A 16,520-nucleotide genomic window follows, 5' to 3' on the forward strand; every position below is an offset into this window, starting at 1 on the left:
GACCAGGGGTTGCACAAAGCCCCATGCAATAAACAATGAAGGGGGCCGTGATATGTCTCTCGAATGAGATCTAAAATACCGTATAGTCAGGCTTCAGCTCCAGCGGCTCTGAGCTACTTTGAACGAAGCCCCACGCGGTGTCTTTCTCGTGACTGTACTTGAACCCCGGCGCTGCAACTCTGCGCGGTCATAGAAGACGTCTAAGTCTATCCTATACGCGTCTATTCGTTGTCTCGTCAACGAAGAGTCCGCAGAGCTCGCGTGAACGGTCGTCACAACATCATTGATTCTCGAGGCGGTCCGACTGACCGGACAAAGGAATTTCAGTTTTCGGCGGACCGTGTCGAGGACGGCAGTCCTCGAGCACATCCGAGGACGGATGGTTTCAGATGCATGCAAAGCTCCGAGGGCGCAGCTCCGACTTGTGGCGAACGTTGCGCTCGAAGGAGTTTGTCGTTTCTTCCGGTTCAAGTTGGGCAATGTTGGACTGCTTTTGACGAGATCAGAGCCGAAATAGAGGGCCACTTTTATCGAACCAAAGGAGTGGAACGTCGTCAGGCAGTTGAACGAGGCCCGGGCCTGGACCTGGAGGGTCAGTTATAGGACAGGCCTGACGACGGCCCTATCAACGCCGCAGCTTCTCCACCATCCGCATCAGCTTATACGTCCGACCGCCCGACGGCGACAGCGCTCCCTCGCCCCTTCGTTTCTACCACCACCTCTCTTTTTGTTCTTCTCCCTTCTTTTTTGGTGGAGCCCCCTTCGCTTGAGCGAAGAAGTAGGCCGCCGTTTTCAACACCTTTCATCGCCTGGTGCACTCGGCCGTTTTCTTCTCTTCGAACTCTTCTCGGTCTCTCTGTGAGAGCAGCCCCGCCCGTTTGTTCCCGCTCGACTTGCAGTATTTCTCGAATCGCAAACCTCTAAACTTGTGAGTACCAGGGAGTCCGAAGGAGAGGGGACCAGGCGCTCATCCGTCGCGTCAGTCATCATGGTGTCCAAGAAGCTTATGGGTGTCTGGGCGTTCCTCGACGTTGCCCTCCTCGCTGGTGGCGCGTTCGCGCTTGCCATGTCCCTGATCTGGCGCGCCCCGGATATGCTCAGGCATCTGGTCCTGAGCGACTCTTACCTGAATGGTGCGTGGCCTACACTTGCGAGAAGAAAACAGTTCTGACAAGAGGGAATGCAGCTGGCCTCGCTGTCGGAATCTCGATGATCATCACGTTCTTTATATCCATCGGCGGCATAGTGCAGAAGAACCACGTCACGATCGGGCTGGTCATCCTCAACTACTGCCTGGTCGCTGAAGCTATCATCGTCCTTGTGATCGGTACCTTCCTCTGGTACTTCAGCTTGCAAGAGCGCGCCAACTTCCACGAGATTTGGGCCGCGCAGACGTCGGATACGCGCATCAAGCTGCAAGACACGGTGCGTGGTGGCGCATTTTCCCCCCCTTCCATTCCCTGATGTCCCTCCCAGCTGAACTGCTGTGGCTACTTCAACGGAACGGACCTCGCAGAGATCGGCGGAAGCCACTGTGCAAGCCAGTCCTTCGTCGACGGCTTGAACGTGACCGATGAGAGCAACTTCTGCGTCTCGAAGATGACCTCGTACGGCGACAACATCCTCCTGAACGTCTTCACGTACGTAGACGCAGTCAAATTTCCCCTCCCATGTGCTGACATGCACTACAGAACGATTTACGGCTTCATGGCTATCGTCTTGTGCCTGCTTCTGGCCACCATCTGTGTCATCAAGAAGGTAGATACTCTGATTCCCTTTCATCGCTTCTGTTGCTCAACCCTGTTTCTAGCGAGATGAAGACGAACGCTTCAAGAAGATTGACGCGAAGCGCGGAGGCAAGGGCTTCGTTTAAACAAGCTACGATACCCGCCACGACCCCGTCGAAGCCTGCCGCCCCGTCCTTGTCAGCATTCTTGTACTTTTACGGACCATTTGCTTGTTGTCCACTCATACCTGGGACTCTTCGTCACCATCACCGCCGTCTAGGACTCTTTTGGCAACGTCTTTCAGCACCCCGTTACCGTCTAGATGCGCTTCTTCGCCTTCGTCACCCTGTGGATATCGGTTTGCCATTGATCTTATACTGTACTTTCGAACGTCGAACGCTTGTGTATAATACCAGCGTGTCCACTCTTTTTACATTTACACAACACTTACTTACCGGGCTGGTTCTGTGTACCGCGCTAACCTCCGTACACACATCCAGAAGAATAGGAGAGGCAGTAGGGAGCTCAATAAAAGACTGGATGGTTGGGCCACAGAGGGACGGTGTGAGCGCTTGATTCAAAGCGTGATATGGTCCACTAGAGAGGCCCCGGCTCCGCCGGCTGCATACCTTGCTTGCATCACGCACGTGAGTCTGAATCCTGCTATCGTCGAGAGAGCTCGTCGTCGGGAGGCAAATAGGACTTGTGGACGACGGTGTCTGCGCATTGACTGATGTTGTCTTCGGAACGTGCTACGCACATGGTGTCATTTTTGATGGGGTCAATATGATAGGTGAAAGACCTTGCAAGCAAGGTGATTTACCCTCGTGCGAGGGTCGCCGACGGAAACGGCAGGCCTTCACGACCATTTTGAGGACAATGATCGCCGAGAATGGAAATCCAATTGTCTCTTGCTTCCGCCGATCACCCTCTCCCGACGGGCTTGATGACATGCCCAAGGCGCGCAAGAAGAAGGCGCCCATAACAGGCCCGGGCCCCTCTGAAGTGGCGTCCGGAAAGCCCGAGACGACGCGCACCGTTATCAGGCGCTTTCATGTTCTCCTGAAGCGGCAGACGCAGCTCGAGCAAGCTAGCACCATGGACGCAGCCACGACGCAGGAGCTGGCGAAGATTGCTGCTGAGATAGAGGCGCTTGGCGGGCTGGAGAAGTATCAGGAGATGTCTGCTATTGGACAGAGCAGTGATCGGGGTGGGGGAAGTGAGAAAGTGCTCATTGGGTGGCTGAAAGAGCTGCAAGTCAAGCCGGCGGAGGGCACTGCCAAACTTAGGTGCGTCCCGCCCCCTCAACCCTATTATGATGGATTGAAAGAAGCGAACGCATGCAGGCTGCTGGAAGTAGGTGCCCTGAAGCCCGACAACTATAAGTCATGCCAGTCGTATATCGACGCGACACCGATCGACCTTCACTCCCGCCACCCATCTATACAGGAGCAAGACTTTCTGAAGATGAACGAAGATGAACATAGGTCATCTTGGGATATCATCAGCTTAAGCCTCGTCGTGAACTTCGTACCGGACGCCAAGGACAGAGGTGGGTCTGTCTCGTTTTTGCTTCTCCCCTTTCCTCACGCACCGATGCAGGTCGTATGCTGCGCCTTGCCCATGCCATGCTGAGACCTGATGGGCTTCTCTTCCTTGCAGTAAGCTCCCATCATGATCCTCCAGCCCCCGTCCTAACGTGGTCCATCGCAGCTTCCCCTCCCTTGCATCCTAAACTCGCGCTACGTGACCCCGGAGTACATTCAGAGCTTCATGGAGGTCATTGGCTTTACTCAAGCACGCTCTCGCTGGCGCGAAGGGGGCAAGATGGCGTACTGGCTTTACCGGAAGCAAGACGGCAAGCCCGCCGCATCGACAGACTTCGACTTCCAGCGCAAGGTCGTCTTACGGACAGGTCACAGGAACAACTTCTGTATATTCTTGTAACATGTGCGCTTTTGTGCATTTTCCGTGTAAGCACATTTGCAGAGCTACATCAGGGCTCAATGCACGTGCCGATGTATTTATTTATGCCCTGTATTCTTGCTTTCCTGTCTGTTGCACTTCACACCTGTCAATCTCATCTTCGTTGGTGTGATATACAGGGTTGCCCCACTGTGAGTAGGCAAGAAGGTTAGTCTCTTGTTCTCGAATGGGAAAGCCCGAATTCGAACATGCGATACGATCACGTGCATTCAAAATACCTCCGCGGCCCCGCCGCGCGGCGGCTGTCCAGGCCTGTCTTCCGCAACCGCAAAGGTTTACCTCTTCCCTCGTCACCCCCTTCATTCATCTGCGTTTTCCTCTTCACAATGACTACCACTCTCCCCCTCCTCCACTTCAACGATGTGTATCGCGTCAACCCACAGAAGCTTGCGCCGGGCTCGAGTGATACCATCGACGTGACCCAGTTCGCCGCGATGTTGGACGATCTGCGGCAGGGATGGGACGCCAGACCTGACGGCGCTCGAGAGGGGCTTGTGCTTTTCTCTGGGGATGTGTTTGCGCCGTCTGTGGAGAGCTCTGTGACGAGAGGGAGCCATATGGTTAGTCGATGTGGCAAGCTTACCGACCACTCAGTGGTGGACCTGCGTACCGACGCTTCCTAGGTTCCCGTCATGAACGAGATCGCGCCTGACGTGTCTTTGACCGGTTAGCGACTGTCTGGCATGCTTGATGCTTCTTCTGACAACCCATAGGGAACCATGACTTTGATTTCGGTAAGTACGAACCTCCGTAGCGCATCGCACGAAAGACTATATTTACTCCTTCCAGGGTATCCACACCTTTCCAAGCTCATCGCAGGCACCAAATTTGTAAGTTTCTCTCAACTTTCGCTTTCTTGAGCAGACGTCTTACGAGCCTCCTCATAGCCGTGGGTCTTAAGCAATATCATCGACAGAAATACGGGTACAGTGCCGGACGTCTTGAAAGAGTTTTATGTGCTCGAACGATGCGGTCTTCGCATTGGTGTCATTGGGCTCGTCGAAAAGTAGGGGAATCCTTTTTCAGGCGGTCAAACACTTACCTGTTCGCCTGGAAGGGAGTGGATCGGCACTGTCGCCACTTGGCCAGCGAATTTCGAGCATAGGGATATGGCAGAAACAGGACTTGACCTTTCCCGCCGTCTCCGTGATCCGCAAGGAGAGCATCGATGCGACATCGTGCTTGCGTTGACTCATTCTCGGTACGTCCACTTTTCTTACCGGCTAGTATTTTGCCGCTGACCTCCTAGTTCATAGGATACCCAACGTAAATTCCATGTATTATTATCCAGCGGCTTCCCTCCTGACGGATTATACAGGATATCGCCCTCGCGAAAGCCCTATTCGCTCTGTCGCCTTCTGAGCAGGAGAAAAATCCTATCGCAGACCAACACGGCGTCGACCTCCTCCTTGGCGGTCATGACCATCTTTACTACATCAGCAAAGGCGTCAATGCGTGGGAGAACCACGAAGTCAACCAGGACGTCCTTGGTGCTGAGAGCGACAACGGCGACGTTCTGGTCGTGAAGAGCGGGACTGACTTCCGGGACCTCAGTGAGGTACTTTTAGAGCTATCGGATACGCCGGAGGGGAGCGTAAGGAGAAAGGTGATTAGCAAACTCACTGGTAAGCGGCATCCTGAGAGTCACCTTGACAAGGTCGCTGACCATGGACTTAGGAAAGCACCACGAGACGAAGCCAGGATCTCCAGGCTCGCAAGGATTGAAGGAGGTACTGAAGACGGTCTTGTCATCGATCACGGATACCTTGAAAGCGCCGCTATGCAAGACCACCACGGTCCTGGATTGCCGTTCGCAGCTCGTTCGCGTGGAGGAGGTAGATCACTTACTCTCTCTGCGTTCGGTAACATGGGCTCAGTATCCTAGTCTGCAGCTGGCAACTGGTTTGCTGACGTCGTCAGACACGCCTACGATGACAGCCTCTGCGTCAAGGGTAGTGGTGGAGCGGATCTGGTCCTCCTTTGCGGTGGAACGCTGCGCGGTGACTCGCAGTACGGTCCAGGTTCGCAACTCGCTTCAATTTACATTTGTTCTCTGCTGAATGACTGTAGGCGTAATTACCCTCGGCGATATCCTGGAGATCTTGCCGTTCGAGGACCCTATCATCGTGCTTGAGCTGGATGGCGAAGCAATCTGGGATGCGCTTGAAACTGGTTTCTCGACCTGGCCTGCTCAGGAGGGGTAAGTTGACTCGACCACTCGCACCATAGGCCGTCTAACATGAACACGATAGACGCTTCCCCATCGTTTCCGGCATCCGGGTATCCTGGGACTCGCGCCGTGAGCCGGGAAATCGAGTGTTGGGGATCTGGCTGCAGAATGAGATCGAGGATAGCAATGATGGCGGTTCAAATAGTGGTCGGTCTACACCTAGACTGGCGGACGGCGAGCCTATCAAGCGCGAGAAAGGCGGACGACTGTACAAGGTAATAGAGCCTGAGCGATTGAGCGAATTGAGCTCTCAACGAACGTCCTGACAGGTCGTGAGCCGTGAATACATGGCGCAAGGATATGACGGCTTCACATCGCTGCCCGGACATAGATACCTCATCGACGACGAGGAAGGCCAGCTCATGAGCACCATCGTGCGCAAGTACCTCCTCGGTAAGCCGCTCCTCTCTCTCACCTGGTCTCTCAAAACCTCACACCATCTCCAGGCTCCCAATTCGTCAACAAGATGTCCCACATCATTCACCGCCGCCCCTCCACCGACGGCATTATGCATCAGGCCACCCTCCATGCCATCGCACGCGAGCGGCACCACCGCGAGCGCCGCCAGCGCGACGCGCGCCCCGAGAACAAAGCCATCACGCAGTGGAAGCACGCGATGGACCTCGCGCTGAAGCACCGGCGCCCGAAGGCGCACTACCGGGAGCAGTTTAGCGTGAGCCAGACGGAGCATATGAGTGAGGTAGATGTGTACGATGGGAAGAGCGCGCGGGCGGGGAAGGGGGTGGAGGTGCCGAAGACGAAGGAGGTGGATCCGGATTTGCTGGTCATCTCGCCGGTGGTGGATGGGAGGATGAAGGACGAGGGGAGGAGCTAAACGCGTCTCAGCGCTATCGCGAGTCTTCTTTACCCACTGGACTTTTGGAACGGGCAAAATGATGCAAATGGATCGTTGGATTGGGATACCGAGTCGCGGGAAACTAGAGGCTATTCTACATGAAGTTCGTGAGTTCCAGAGCGTTGAGAGTCATGTACAGTCGTGGTAATGCAGTGATATATACGTGAGGGTCATTAATGCGCGATTAAGTATGGTGAGTTGGATGGGAAGGGGGGAGACGTTGGATGGAGTTACGCCACTGTAGGCGAATAAGAATAGCTACACGGGAATTGCACGATGTCGCGGTGGTGATTGCTATAAACAAAGGCGGCGATGATGAGCAGTGGGAACGAGAGACGAAAGCAAGAGGCAAAGCGCATGCAGAGGTGGACCTGAACGTCCGGGGTTCGGTTGGCGAAAGTCGCGTTAGTCGACATACGTCGGTTGCACGAAGAACTGCGCCTTCGGCTTGTACTTCTTCCCATTCTCCATCACCGCCTCCTGCCGCATGCGCACACTCCGGTGCACCTTGATCCCCTGAGCCTTCTGCTTCGGGATCGTCCGCCCTCGGGCGAGGTTGCACGTGTGCTTGTGCGTCCACTCCCCTTGCTCGTTCTGCTTGCGGATCTTGATCGGCAGCAGCTCGAGGAGGTACCACGCCTTGCAGATGCGCAGCTGGTCGTACTTGGGGGACAGCGCGTCCTTGAGCTCTTCCTCCTCCTCGTTGCCGTAGAGGAGCTCGCCATCGGGGCCGTGAAAGTCGTGGAGACCTTCCTGCCTGACGGGCTGCTTGTCGGCTTGGGCGACGTTGACGGGCGCGGGCTTCTTCGGGGAGAGGGAGTGCATGACGACTTTCCCTGCGCTCTTGAATTTGGCAAACATGCTGGGAGACTTAGGCATGCTCTCGATCTTGCGGTCACCGACAGAGCGTGCCGGAGGGCGCGGAGCGACAATGGGATAGAGGTCGGATGGATCGAGACCGATCTCCTTCAGACGCGCAGCCTCGAAGATGATACCGCTGTCCGTCTTGAAGCACTCGCGCACCATCCAGCGCAGCGAGATGCGCGCCAACGAATGCGGCACATTGTTCTTGACCGAGCCGCCGCCGACATCGCAGTGGCACCCAGCGAACCACACCTCCTGCACGTCCGTCGGTTGGTTCGAGCGCTCGCTGTACAGCCGCTCCATCGCGCTCAGCGCCGCTGCCGAGTCCTCGCTCGTCCGCTTCTTGCTCGTGGTCCTCCGACTATTGCTTAGCTTGAGGCCGCCCCTTCCAATCCCCAGCTTCTCCTTCGCCGTATCCTTCACTTCCTCCTCCCAGATCGTCAGATCCCCCGCAGGCATGCTGCGCGTCGTGCGGAAGCGGTTGGGGTCCTTCGCAGCCGTGCCCTTTAGCGTGGCCTTGCTGGGCTTCGCGCGCAGATCGCCGAGACTCTTGGACTTGTTCTCAGGCGTAGCGATATGGGACTCCTTCTTGGTTGGTTGATTCCAGACGTTAGGGAGGAACTTGGCGCGACGCTCATCGAGCGCGAGGGCGTGCCGGAAGGTGTGTACGATGGTATTGGACGTCGTGAAGGGCAGACGCTTGGGGACGATACCGACGGAGTCTACGGTGTCCCTGCAGCCCGGTAAGCAGTGCAATGGCAAGGGGAATGTGGAGACCTACCATACGCCCACGAATTGGATAGACACGTCGCGCGAGAAGGCCTTCTTGAAGGCGTTCGACTGCTTCCATCCGATCTCGTCGGCGCGCGTATACATCTTGTATGCAAATGGAACCTGCTGCCAATTGTCGGCAGGCAGCAGCCCAACTTTGTGGATCATGCCGGCCAGGCTGCGCATATCAGTAATAGTAAATGTCCTGCCAGATGCAGTACTCACCTCCTAGCCGTGTACGCGCCGCGGGAGAAACCAAAGAGGCATATCGAGTCACCCACGGTATCTGCGCTTCGGTGTGAGGAGAAGCAGTGGGGATATTAACAGGGCACATACAGTTCTGCATGAGGAACTCATAGGCATCTATCAAATGAATCAGTCTGACTGCCAGCACAGCAATACGCTACTACTCACGCATCACATGAGTATCGAGGTTCCATGCTGATAGACAACGATTAGCTTGACAAGACGAAGGGAAGTAGGATCGGGGAGCTAACCTATGGCTGCATCAAGCGCCTTCATAACGAAGTCAGAATAGGTGAAGTGCGCCAGGAATACGACAGACGCACCCTCATCACTTTGGCCGTGAGCGGCGTCATGATTTGCGGCGACGTGTACGTTCCAATGCCCGACTGCAGGCCGTCAGCATCGCATACAGGCTGCAAGAATATGTGGCGCGCACCTGGTAGTACACCATCTGCTTCTCCTTGTCGTCCTTCTTGAGCATCGAGAAGAACCGGACGATATTTGAGTTGTCCGCGTCAAACTGGTCGCCGGTACCATCGAGACAGACGACGAGCGTGCGGCGGGGGTGGTCGGGGGGAATGTATGTGGGCAGCCAGCGCGGGTCGACGGTTTGCTCCCGCGTCGGCACGGGCCGTATGTTGTCGATCGGGCTGGGGGAGTCGCGGTCACGGTCCTCATCCTCCTCGTCCAGAATGCGCTTGCTGTCCGAGCTCGACCGCTGGAAGCTCTCCGAGTCGCGATTCGTCGTCGATGCGTTCGTGGTCGACGCGGCGGACACCCGCCGCTTGTGATCTGAGTCCACCATCGTGGGCGTCAAGCTCACGAAGGTCTCGTCCTGCGCATGGGGCATCTGAGCGCGCGATTGTGGCGAAGATCCGGGCTCAGCTCTGAGATTCGCTAGTGCGCCCGAGGCGGGCGATTGGGGTATAGGCTCGAGAATCGCGGGTGGTCGCAGAAAGATCCAGGGCGCCCGGACTTATATATCCAGTACGCGTCGGAACGTAAAGCTTGGCTTCGGAACGGGCTTCGACATCACTGATGTCCGTCCCCCGCACCACAGCAATTGTATCGACTTTGCCGGCCCCGGGTGCTTCGCATTTTTCCACAAGCGCCTTGGGTGCACTCACGGCCGTCTAGGGATGCGTAAGGCACGAGTCATATGCACATTTAGGCGGTGTTGGAGGCGTTTGGTACAGGATGGGTGGCTCACGTCGTCAGCGGTCAGAACAAGCAGTGTCACGAGTTGTCAATTTACGGGTGGAATTGCCTGTTTGGGTACACAAAGGCATGGTGGCCCACAGTACAAAGGAAGCGCTGAGTGATACTTACTGGCTTCGACGTGTACTTGGTACGTATCGACGAGGGTACGAAGTCCGTTGCAGCCTCCCAGGCGTGTGGGAGTACAAGGGGGCTGCATGTGTCGCCGCGGGCAAACAGTCCTTCGAGGCGAGTCCGCGACAATAACGGGCATGGAAGTTCGTGCAGAAAATTCACTCTGACAGCGGAGGAGCAACTATTGGGGCCGGACGGTCGCCCACGGCATACTTCCCGTAGTGCGTTAACATTCCGAGGCCCGTGCCGATCCCACCGCCTCCCAATATTACTTTCTCAGGCGTCAGCGTTGCAGTTCCTTGTCAAACAGCTCGGTGACTCACGATTCACGACGCTCGCGCGCTTGAGGAAGATGGCTGTTGTCAACACGCCTCCAAGTACGCCACCGATGACTGCATGGTCCTCGAGCCGTAGACGGTTTGCCTGAGCAGTATGGGATGAGAGGGTGAAGGAGAGCGACATTGACAGGGCCGCGTACATCGTACATGATTTGCATCCGCCGTTTTTGGACGGCCTCTACAGTAGAGTTTGAATGCCTGGCATACGACAGTGCGCCACCACCAGCCGCTCCTATGAGGCTGTTAGCTATTATACTGTATGCAAGTAGAGGATAGTGATCACCTAGAGCCCCTCCAATCCACGTCGCACGCAGTAACCTGTTAACGTGCAACCCCGACCTCCCGCGCTTCGCAAGAACGTAGGCCGTGTAGGCCACAGGTGTCAAGAGGGAGGCGACCTCATAGCCCGTGGTCATCCCCTTCCTCACGAGGAATTGGATGTCCGCGACGGAAGAGAGTTCGATGGTTGGAGCCTCTGCCATGTCTTCCGTGTCCTCCGGGGCGTTGCAGGTTCTGTCCAAGTCGCAGACCGTCGGCGGCGCGGAGCGCGTCGTCGGTCGAGGCGATCGACATGACGTGCGTCGGTCGCTCGCGTGACCGGCACTTGCCGCAGCCCGGCGTCTTCACCGGCTTCCTTTTTCGCACATTTCGTAATCCTTTCTCTCGACCACGACGACCTCCCATCATGGCTACGGCGGCGATGGACAGCTTCGACGCGCCCATGGGCGACTTCGGCTCCGACAACGATATTCAGATGAACATCTCCGAGCCGTGGCTCGCGAACGACATGGCTATGGACGCGGACGAGGACGGCAGTATGAGCCAGGAAATCGAGATGTCCGACCATGTCGATCGTGAGGACCCGACGGAGTTCGAGATGCTCGATGGGGAGGGGAGGACGGAGGATGTGGAGCCGCGGGATGTCGAGTTCGAGGACGCGTCACATTCGATGGCAGCAGAGCCCTTCGCGCCGCAGCCCACAGAACTCGAAATGACAGCAGCATTTTCGCAACCTTCGCGGGCTGACGGGTCGCAGCCATTGTTCTCAACGGGAATCGAGACTTATATGCACCCCACCGTCCCTTCTCTGCTCCAAGAGGAGCATGCGCAGTCAAGCAGTGAAGCTGTAGCCCCTGCTCCCACCGAGTTCCAGCATCACCCAGACGTCTCCGACGAGAACGCCGAGCACCCAGCATCTGACTCGACTCAGCTTGCAGAGCGTTTCGCTAGCACCGATGGCGCCGAGCCTGCTCAGTCAGGCGTCCCACGTTTTGAGGAGTCTGCGCACTTCCAGCAGCATGATCCGTCCGCCATCGATGGCAGCACGAACCCTACCTCGACTGAGGGCACTAGCCAGCTGCATGAGCATGCGTCACAGCCTACCGACATTCACAACACCCCGTCGCAAGAGGACGTCGGTGAAGCTGGATTGGTCACCGATGCCTCCGAAAATGCGCTTGCCGATGGCGACTACCGCCCTACTGTACTTCTGTCCACCCCCGACCCCGACTGCCCCGAGGTTTACCTCTTCAACCCTCCGCCGGATGTAACGGACGTGCGCGTACTTCTTGGCACACGACCACCAACATGCTACTATGCGCCACTCAGCGACCTCTTCGTGGCGCTTCGCCAGCAAGAATTCGTGAAGAAACTGCCTGATATCGATATCGCGGAACTCACCGTGGAAGCGTATGATATCCGTCTGGTCATTTCGGAGGTGCGGCTACTTACTTTAGCCGCTGAGAGGTCACTGACGTACCTCTGCAGACCAACCCGGCCACCTCGTCTTGTAGCCTTCACGATTTTGACATGATTCACAGCAACGAAGGGCTCTCAGGATATTTACGCCTTCGACTGACGGCCCCGGTGCCTTTCATTGAGCGCTTCTCGCGGTTGAAGGCGAAGTTCGAGGCGAGTTTGGATCAGATGGACGGGAACGGTGAGCAGGTGGAAGAAAACTACAACGGTACGCATATATGCGCACATCATACGTGCTTCTGAACTGACGTCGTTGCAGAACAATCGCATGTGGAAGAACAAGCCGAGTACGAGCAAGAACAAGAAGCTGAACAGCAAGAGCAAGTGTTCCCTGACGTTGGCGCTCCCCAGAACGGGGATGCACCCGACACATCAGCACCCTTCGAGGATCCCTCCGCACCCACTGAGGTGCCTCAGACGACTGTTTCCGACCGTCTTGACGCCGATGAAGTCCATGAGGCCGCTGGCGAGACCCTCGTCTCTGCGGACCAGGACAATGCGGCTGCGCCAGACGTGTACGCCACGACCACCGAGTCCACCGATCAGGCGACCGAATATGCCGAGCACGCCGACCCCTACGAGGAAGGCGATGAGGGTGTTGAGCAGCAGTCGTACGACGAGTATGTCGAGCAAGCGGAAGGTGGACAGGAGGCTGTCGTGGACTTCAACGAACAGCAGCCAGGACAAGAGTATGCCGAGGAGCAACAAGAGGAGTACAATGAGGACGGCTACAAAGAAGGCACGTATGACGGGAAGGTTGACGAAAAGTTCTACGGCGACGAACATGTAGCCCAAGGGGCGTCTGATGTCGCTGGTGAGGGCGAGCATCCAGCAGGTAATGGTGAGTTGGTGTATGCGGCCCGCTCGAGATCTATGCTGACTGGGGTTCTAGATGAGCACGAGCGTACTGGACACGAAGAAGCGTCTGCGACTGATGATGCGCCTGGTGCTGTCGCCGAGGGTACGTGTATCGGCGCCCCGCATGTGTCGGTTTGGTCTAACAAACCTTTTGCAGAATATGATGGAGATTCCCGACCTACAGACCCCAACGCGGACCCGGGGCAGCTGCCGCCTTTGCCCGAGGATGACGGTGGTCAGTCCCATCCTCAGCTATACCGTCTGCCTGATGCTGACGATCACCCAGACGAAGATGACTCTGAGCTAACTACCGAGGGCACTACCTATCAAGACCCAATCGTTGTTCCTGAGCCCGAGGCGCAAGCGGAGGGCGAGGGCGAGGAAGACGCTGAGGAAGAGTACTACGAGGAGGGTGTAGAGGAGTACTATGAGGAGGGCGAGTACGAGGAAGAGTATGAGGAAGGGGCGGAGGTTGGAGAGGAGGTCCTCGCTGGTGAAGGCGAGGGCGCGCCTGTCGTTGAGGCTGAGGCTGAAGGTGCACCTCAGCAGGCGGCCGAGGACGTTGCTCCAGACGTGGGTGGCGACACCGGCGAAGTCGTCCAGGATGGTGAAGCACATGACGAGGCCGATGGTGAAGCACATGGCGAGGCCGACGGTGAAGCCCATGTTGAGGCCTCCGGTGTTGCGCGCGGCCAGGCCAACGATGAGGGCGGCGAAGCGCACACCGTCATTGAGGACGAGCATGTCGCCACCGACGACGCTGAAGCTGAAGCCGAGGACGACGAGGCGGACGCTGAGGGCGAAGACGACGTTGACGAAGACGGCAACGACACGTACGGATTCGCACAGTACGAGCCCGACACGACGGCGGACACGACGCTGGACCTTCACGAGGTCGCGACAGACGCTGGCGATCAGCGCGAAACGGATGCTGGCGAGCAGCTTGAGGTCGCATCGAACATAAGCTCGACGACGCTGTCGAGCACGTCGCCCATGCCGCCGCCAAAGGCGTCGTTCGCGGAGGCTGCCGAGATGCAGTCCTTGGACACCGCTTTCTCGAAGTCGTCGGATGCGTCGTTCTCGCAGCCGTTGCAGAGCTCGCTGTCCCGCTCGGCGAAGACCCCGCTCGCGAAGTCGTCTTCGAAGCGTAGCTTGCGGGAGGTGGAGGAGGATGACGAGGAGGGGGCGTCGAGTGGCCAGGAGATGTCGCCAGGTAAGCCAGCCGTTGCGCGACAGAAGTCAGTGACAATGACTAATGTCCTCTTCAGGTACTAAGCGTGCGCGTGTGGAGGCATGAGCTGCTGCAACGCAGACGGCGGAGGAGCCGCGTGTCGTGTGGCGAAGGCCGTTGGAGCGTTGTCGATGCTGGTGGTCACCGCCAATGCTCGCGCCCCTCCACGGCCAGCCGCGAAGCTTTCTCTTCTGCACCTCCTGGCCTCTCTTGCCTACGACGTGCATAGCACGCCCGGGCTCAATCCAAAATACGCTCGAGGAGACCGACGCCTCGACGATCACTTCAGGCTCATATGGCAGGTATACCTTCCGCTTTCATACTAACCTTCGCAGGTCTATCATGCTTCGCTCTTCGTCTTTCATCGCGCTCTCGCTTGGGCTAACTTTTACAGCACTCCCGCTATGCTCGACGGTTGCTTGAGATTGTTGAGGAGTATGAAGTTCGGTACATTATTCCCTTGTTCGTGTTATAAGTCTTATGGTCTATGTACTTACTACTCGATGTCGTATGTCCCAATATGCATCTTGATCATCTTTCCGTCGTTGGGCATGTGCGTGTGGGGTTGAAGGTAGGTCTACTGCTCACTCACGCAGGCTGCAGCAGCAGGCAGACAGTATATGGGGATAACTTTGGGAGAAGGTTCGTACTTCCTATGTGATAGGTTCAGCTCGCTGGCTCAACTCTACAGCTTTCGATTACAGGTAGCAGCGTTGTGTTCGCACTCCCGCGGAATGCATCCCAAGTGTGCGATAGGCTATTCACAAGAGCTTGCGTGAGTTTAACCCGACCTTTCTCTGCAAGCATGCTATCTGCAAAATGTGGATGGGTCGCCAGTCTCCTTGCGTGCCGTGCGCGTGAATAGTCGCGACTAATGCGGGACCATGGTGCCGGCATCGGCGTCTGCTAAATGTGTCATGGGCAGCTTCTTCCTGTATACCGTGGGCAAGGTCGATAGCATTCTATTGCACTGTGTCCGTCCGTGGCTTCCCGCTCTGACTCACATACCATCGCCTCCCCCCCAATCGACTTTCTTGCGTTCACGCTCTCGCCTCCCGCCATCTACTGTCCTTCATGGCGTTCACCAGGCAGCCTGAGAACAACTCTCAATCGAGGAGCGCTGGTTGGTGGGCTCTCCCAGGCAGTCAACGTGCGGGTTATACAATCTGTTCACTCGATCGCAACGGCTGACAGCCCCCAGTGTTGAGCCGTCTGTCTGAGCGAGCGAGGGGGCCATCCCTGGATGCCGATCTCGAAGCAAACCTTGCTAGCTCGACTGAGCGGCTTCCCGATCAGCAGCACGCAGACGGCGATAATCAAGTCAGCTCTGGCCGATTTTCCTTATTCTCATTGGCGCAGCAGCGACAAGCACGCAACGTTCAATGGGCACAGCACACCGCCACTCTCAACTCAGAGCATACAGGGTCATCGCAACCTCGACGCAGCGCGGGTTCTGACCAAACCGCCGTCGAACTGCAAGTTCTTTCGACAAACGATAGCTCCTCCGAACAACCAGCTGCGGCGATAAATATTCCGGAGAACGGACCCCCATCCGGCAATCCCTGTGCAAAGGACTGTGGCCTGACACCATTGTCTCTCGGAATCCCCGAGCCAAAGTTCTACCCGGTCAACACTCCTCCACCAGCTCCTGGGTTTTTTGCCCTCTTTGCATTGCCTGGAACGCCCTCGGAAGCTGGCTCGTCGTTGGCAAGCCCTTGCCTGGAGGCGGGCATCCCTCCTGATCACCAGTTTCGGTGGTATCAACCGAACCCAGACACGTTCGGTAATCGCCACGGCAGCATCAGGGATATCCTGACCTACAAGCTGTGGCTATTCATGTACCATACGCTCTTATTTCGCATGCCCGTCTTCTACTATGCAAGGGTCTCTCGTGTGTTGGAAGATGCCGACATGAGCATGGCGGAGGTCTACAAGCTGGCGAGGACGACGACTGCGGAGTGGGCGGCGAAGGGCTTCGAAGAGCGGAAAGAGGCGTTGGAACGCCTGCGACGCATCTCTAATTGAACTGTGGTACCGCAGCACGCGTCAAACTGGGTTACTCCGGCCATGGAGCGCTTCAAGGAGTCTTGGGAGTCGTTCATTAACTCCCTACTGCGCGAATGGAAGACGCAGAATATAATATCTGCGCTACTCATGTCGTGCGTACTAGCAACCCCTCGCTCTGAATGAGCAGCTAAAACGATGATATAGGGGACTTATGTCCATGCTACAGGTTATTGGGTTCTTGGCGCGGCCATCGCTCTCCTCTGATAGCCATAAATCCTAGATCGACGCGGCTTCATCGGATGTCGTAACGTGAACG

At 56.8% G+C, this 16,520-nt stretch overlaps 7 protein-coding genes across 7 annotated transcripts; 5 read left to right on the forward strand and 2 right to left on the reverse strand.

The window, feature by feature from the left end:
- Nucleotides 1-652: 652 nt before the first annotated feature.
- Nucleotides 653-2,283, forward strand: SCHCODRAFT_02607132 (uncharacterized protein). Its single transcript, XM_003035809.2, has 6 exons — nt 653-928; nt 984-1,133; nt 1,187-1,425; nt 1,477-1,640; nt 1,692-1,758; nt 1,811-2,283. The coding sequence occupies exons 2-6, from the start codon at nt 989-991 to the stop codon at nt 1,871-1,873; spliced, it is 678 nt and encodes a 225-aa protein (XP_003035855.1). The 5' UTR covers nt 653-928; nt 984-988; the 3' UTR covers nt 1,874-2,283.
- A 349-nt stretch (nt 2,284-2,632) lies between these two features.
- SCHCODRAFT_02607136 (uncharacterized protein) lies at nt 2,633-3,825 on the forward strand. Its single transcript, XM_003035808.2, has 4 exons — nt 2,633-3,016; nt 3,074-3,279; nt 3,330-3,388; nt 3,441-3,825. The coding sequence occupies exons 1-4, from the start codon at nt 2,679-2,681 to the stop codon at nt 3,672-3,674; spliced, it is 837 nt and encodes a 278-aa protein (XP_003035854.1). The 5' UTR covers nt 2,633-2,678; the 3' UTR covers nt 3,675-3,825.
- Nucleotides 3,826-3,957: 132 nt separating this feature from the next.
- On the forward strand, nt 3,958-6,991 carry SCHCODRAFT_02029557 (Metallo-dependent phosphatase). The gene is made up of 14 exons (XM_003035807.2): nt 3,958-4,273; nt 4,337-4,379; nt 4,427-4,447; nt 4,503-4,543; nt 4,601-4,719; nt 4,771-4,914; nt 4,970-4,979; nt 5,032-5,338; nt 5,391-5,548; nt 5,599-5,734; nt 5,784-5,913; nt 5,966-6,158; nt 6,213-6,336; nt 6,390-6,991. Exons 1-14 carry the CDS (start codon nt 4,040-4,042, stop codon nt 6,776-6,778), a joined length of 2,049 nt encoding a protein of 682 aa, XP_003035853.1. The 5' UTR covers nt 3,958-4,039; the 3' UTR covers nt 6,779-6,991.
- A 213-nt stretch (nt 6,992-7,204) lies between these two features.
- SCHCODRAFT_02481445 (uncharacterized protein) lies at nt 7,205-9,485 on the reverse strand (the record flags this gene model as incomplete). Its single annotated transcript, XM_003034981.1, has 9 exons — nt 7,205-7,603; nt 7,703-8,024; nt 8,220-8,396; nt 8,445-8,612; nt 8,660-8,720; nt 8,771-8,797; nt 8,849-8,893; nt 9,000-9,066; nt 9,117-9,485. The coding sequence occupies 9 exons, from the start codon at nt 9,483-9,485 to the stop codon at nt 7,205-7,207; spliced, it is 1,635 nt and encodes a 544-aa protein (XP_003035027.1).
- A 451-nt stretch (nt 9,486-9,936) lies between these two features.
- Nucleotides 9,937-10,864, reverse strand: SCHCODRAFT_02607144 (uncharacterized protein). The gene is made up of 4 exons (XM_050344250.1): nt 10,634-10,864; nt 10,491-10,582; nt 10,336-10,435; nt 9,937-10,283 (listed from the first exon to the last, which is right to left on the reverse strand). Exons 1-4 carry the CDS (start codon nt 10,830-10,832, stop codon nt 10,171-10,173), a joined length of 504 nt encoding a protein of 167 aa, XP_050202979.1. The 5' UTR covers nt 10,833-10,864; the 3' UTR covers nt 9,937-10,170.
- Nucleotides 10,865-12,159: 1,295 nt separating this feature from the next.
- On the forward strand, nt 12,160-14,263 carry SCHCODRAFT_02484877 (uncharacterized protein; the record flags this gene model as incomplete). Its single annotated transcript, XM_003035806.2, has 6 exons — nt 12,160-12,316; nt 12,368-12,949; nt 13,001-13,069; nt 13,124-13,201; nt 13,253-14,179; nt 14,235-14,263. The coding sequence occupies 6 exons, from the start codon at nt 12,160-12,162 to the stop codon at nt 14,261-14,263; spliced, it is 1,842 nt and encodes a 613-aa protein (XP_003035852.1).
- A 1,008-nt stretch (nt 14,264-15,271) lies between these two features.
- SCHCODRAFT_02695401 (uncharacterized protein) lies at nt 15,272-16,222 on the forward strand (the record flags this gene model as incomplete). Its single annotated transcript, XM_050346878.1, has 2 exons — nt 15,272-15,347; nt 15,399-16,222. The coding sequence occupies 2 exons, from the start codon at nt 15,272-15,274 to the stop codon at nt 16,220-16,222; spliced, it is 900 nt and encodes a 299-aa protein (XP_050202980.1).
- Nucleotides 16,223-16,520: the final 298 nt, after the last annotated feature.

Source organism: Schizophyllum commune (genome assembly GCF_000143185.2).
Source record: "Schizophyllum commune H4-8 unplaced genomic scaffold SCHCOscaffold_1, whole genome shotgun sequence".
Taxonomy (NCBI): Eukaryota; Fungi; Basidiomycota; class Agaricomycetes; order Agaricales; family Schizophyllaceae; genus Schizophyllum; species Schizophyllum commune.

Coding starts and splice junctions, on each gene's coding strand:
- SCHCODRAFT_02029557 (XM_003035807.2), top strand. CDS start 4,040: ATGACTACCACTCTCCCCCTCCTCCACTTCAACGATGTGTATCGCGTC. Junction 4,720..4,770: donor GTCATTGGGCTCGTCGAAAA/GTAGGGGAATCC, acceptor TTCGCCTGGAAG/GGAGTGGATCGGCACTGTCG. Junction 5,549..5,598: donor AGCTCGTTCGCGTGGAGGAG/GTAGATCACTTA, acceptor TCAGTATCCTAG/TCTGCAGCTGGCAACTGGTT.
- SCHCODRAFT_02607132 (XM_003035809.2), top strand. CDS start 989: ATGGTGTCCAAGAAGCTTATGGGTGTCTGGGCGTTCCTCGACGTTGCC. Junction 1,641..1,691: donor ATCCTCCTGAACGTCTTCAC/GTACGTAGACGC, acceptor CATGCACTACAG/AACGATTTACGGCTTCATGG. Junction 1,759..1,810: donor CCATCTGTGTCATCAAGAAG/GTAGATACTCTG, acceptor CCCTGTTTCTAG/CGAGATGAAGACGAACGCTT.
- SCHCODRAFT_02607144 (XM_050344250.1), bottom strand. CDS start 10,832: ATGGCAGAGGCTCCAACCATCGAACTCTCTTCCGTCGCGGACATCCAA. Junction 10,583..10,633: donor GTGGATTGGAGGGGCTCTAG/GTGATCACTATC, acceptor ACAGCCTCATAG/GAGCGGCTGGTGGTGGCGCA. Junction 10,284..10,335: donor GCGCGCGAGCGTCGTGAATC/GTGAGTCACCGA, acceptor CGCCTGAGAAAG/TAATATTGGGAGGCGGTGGG.
- SCHCODRAFT_02607136 (XM_003035808.2), top strand. CDS start 2,679: ATGCCCAAGGCGCGCAAGAAGAAGGCGCCCATAACAGGCCCGGGCCCC. Junction 3,017..3,073: donor GAGGGCACTGCCAAACTTAG/GTGCGTCCCGCC, acceptor GAACGCATGCAG/GCTGCTGGAAGTAGGTGCCC. Junction 3,389..3,440: donor ATGGGCTTCTCTTCCTTGCA/GTAAGCTCCCAT, acceptor GGTCCATCGCAG/CTTCCCCTCCCTTGCATCCT.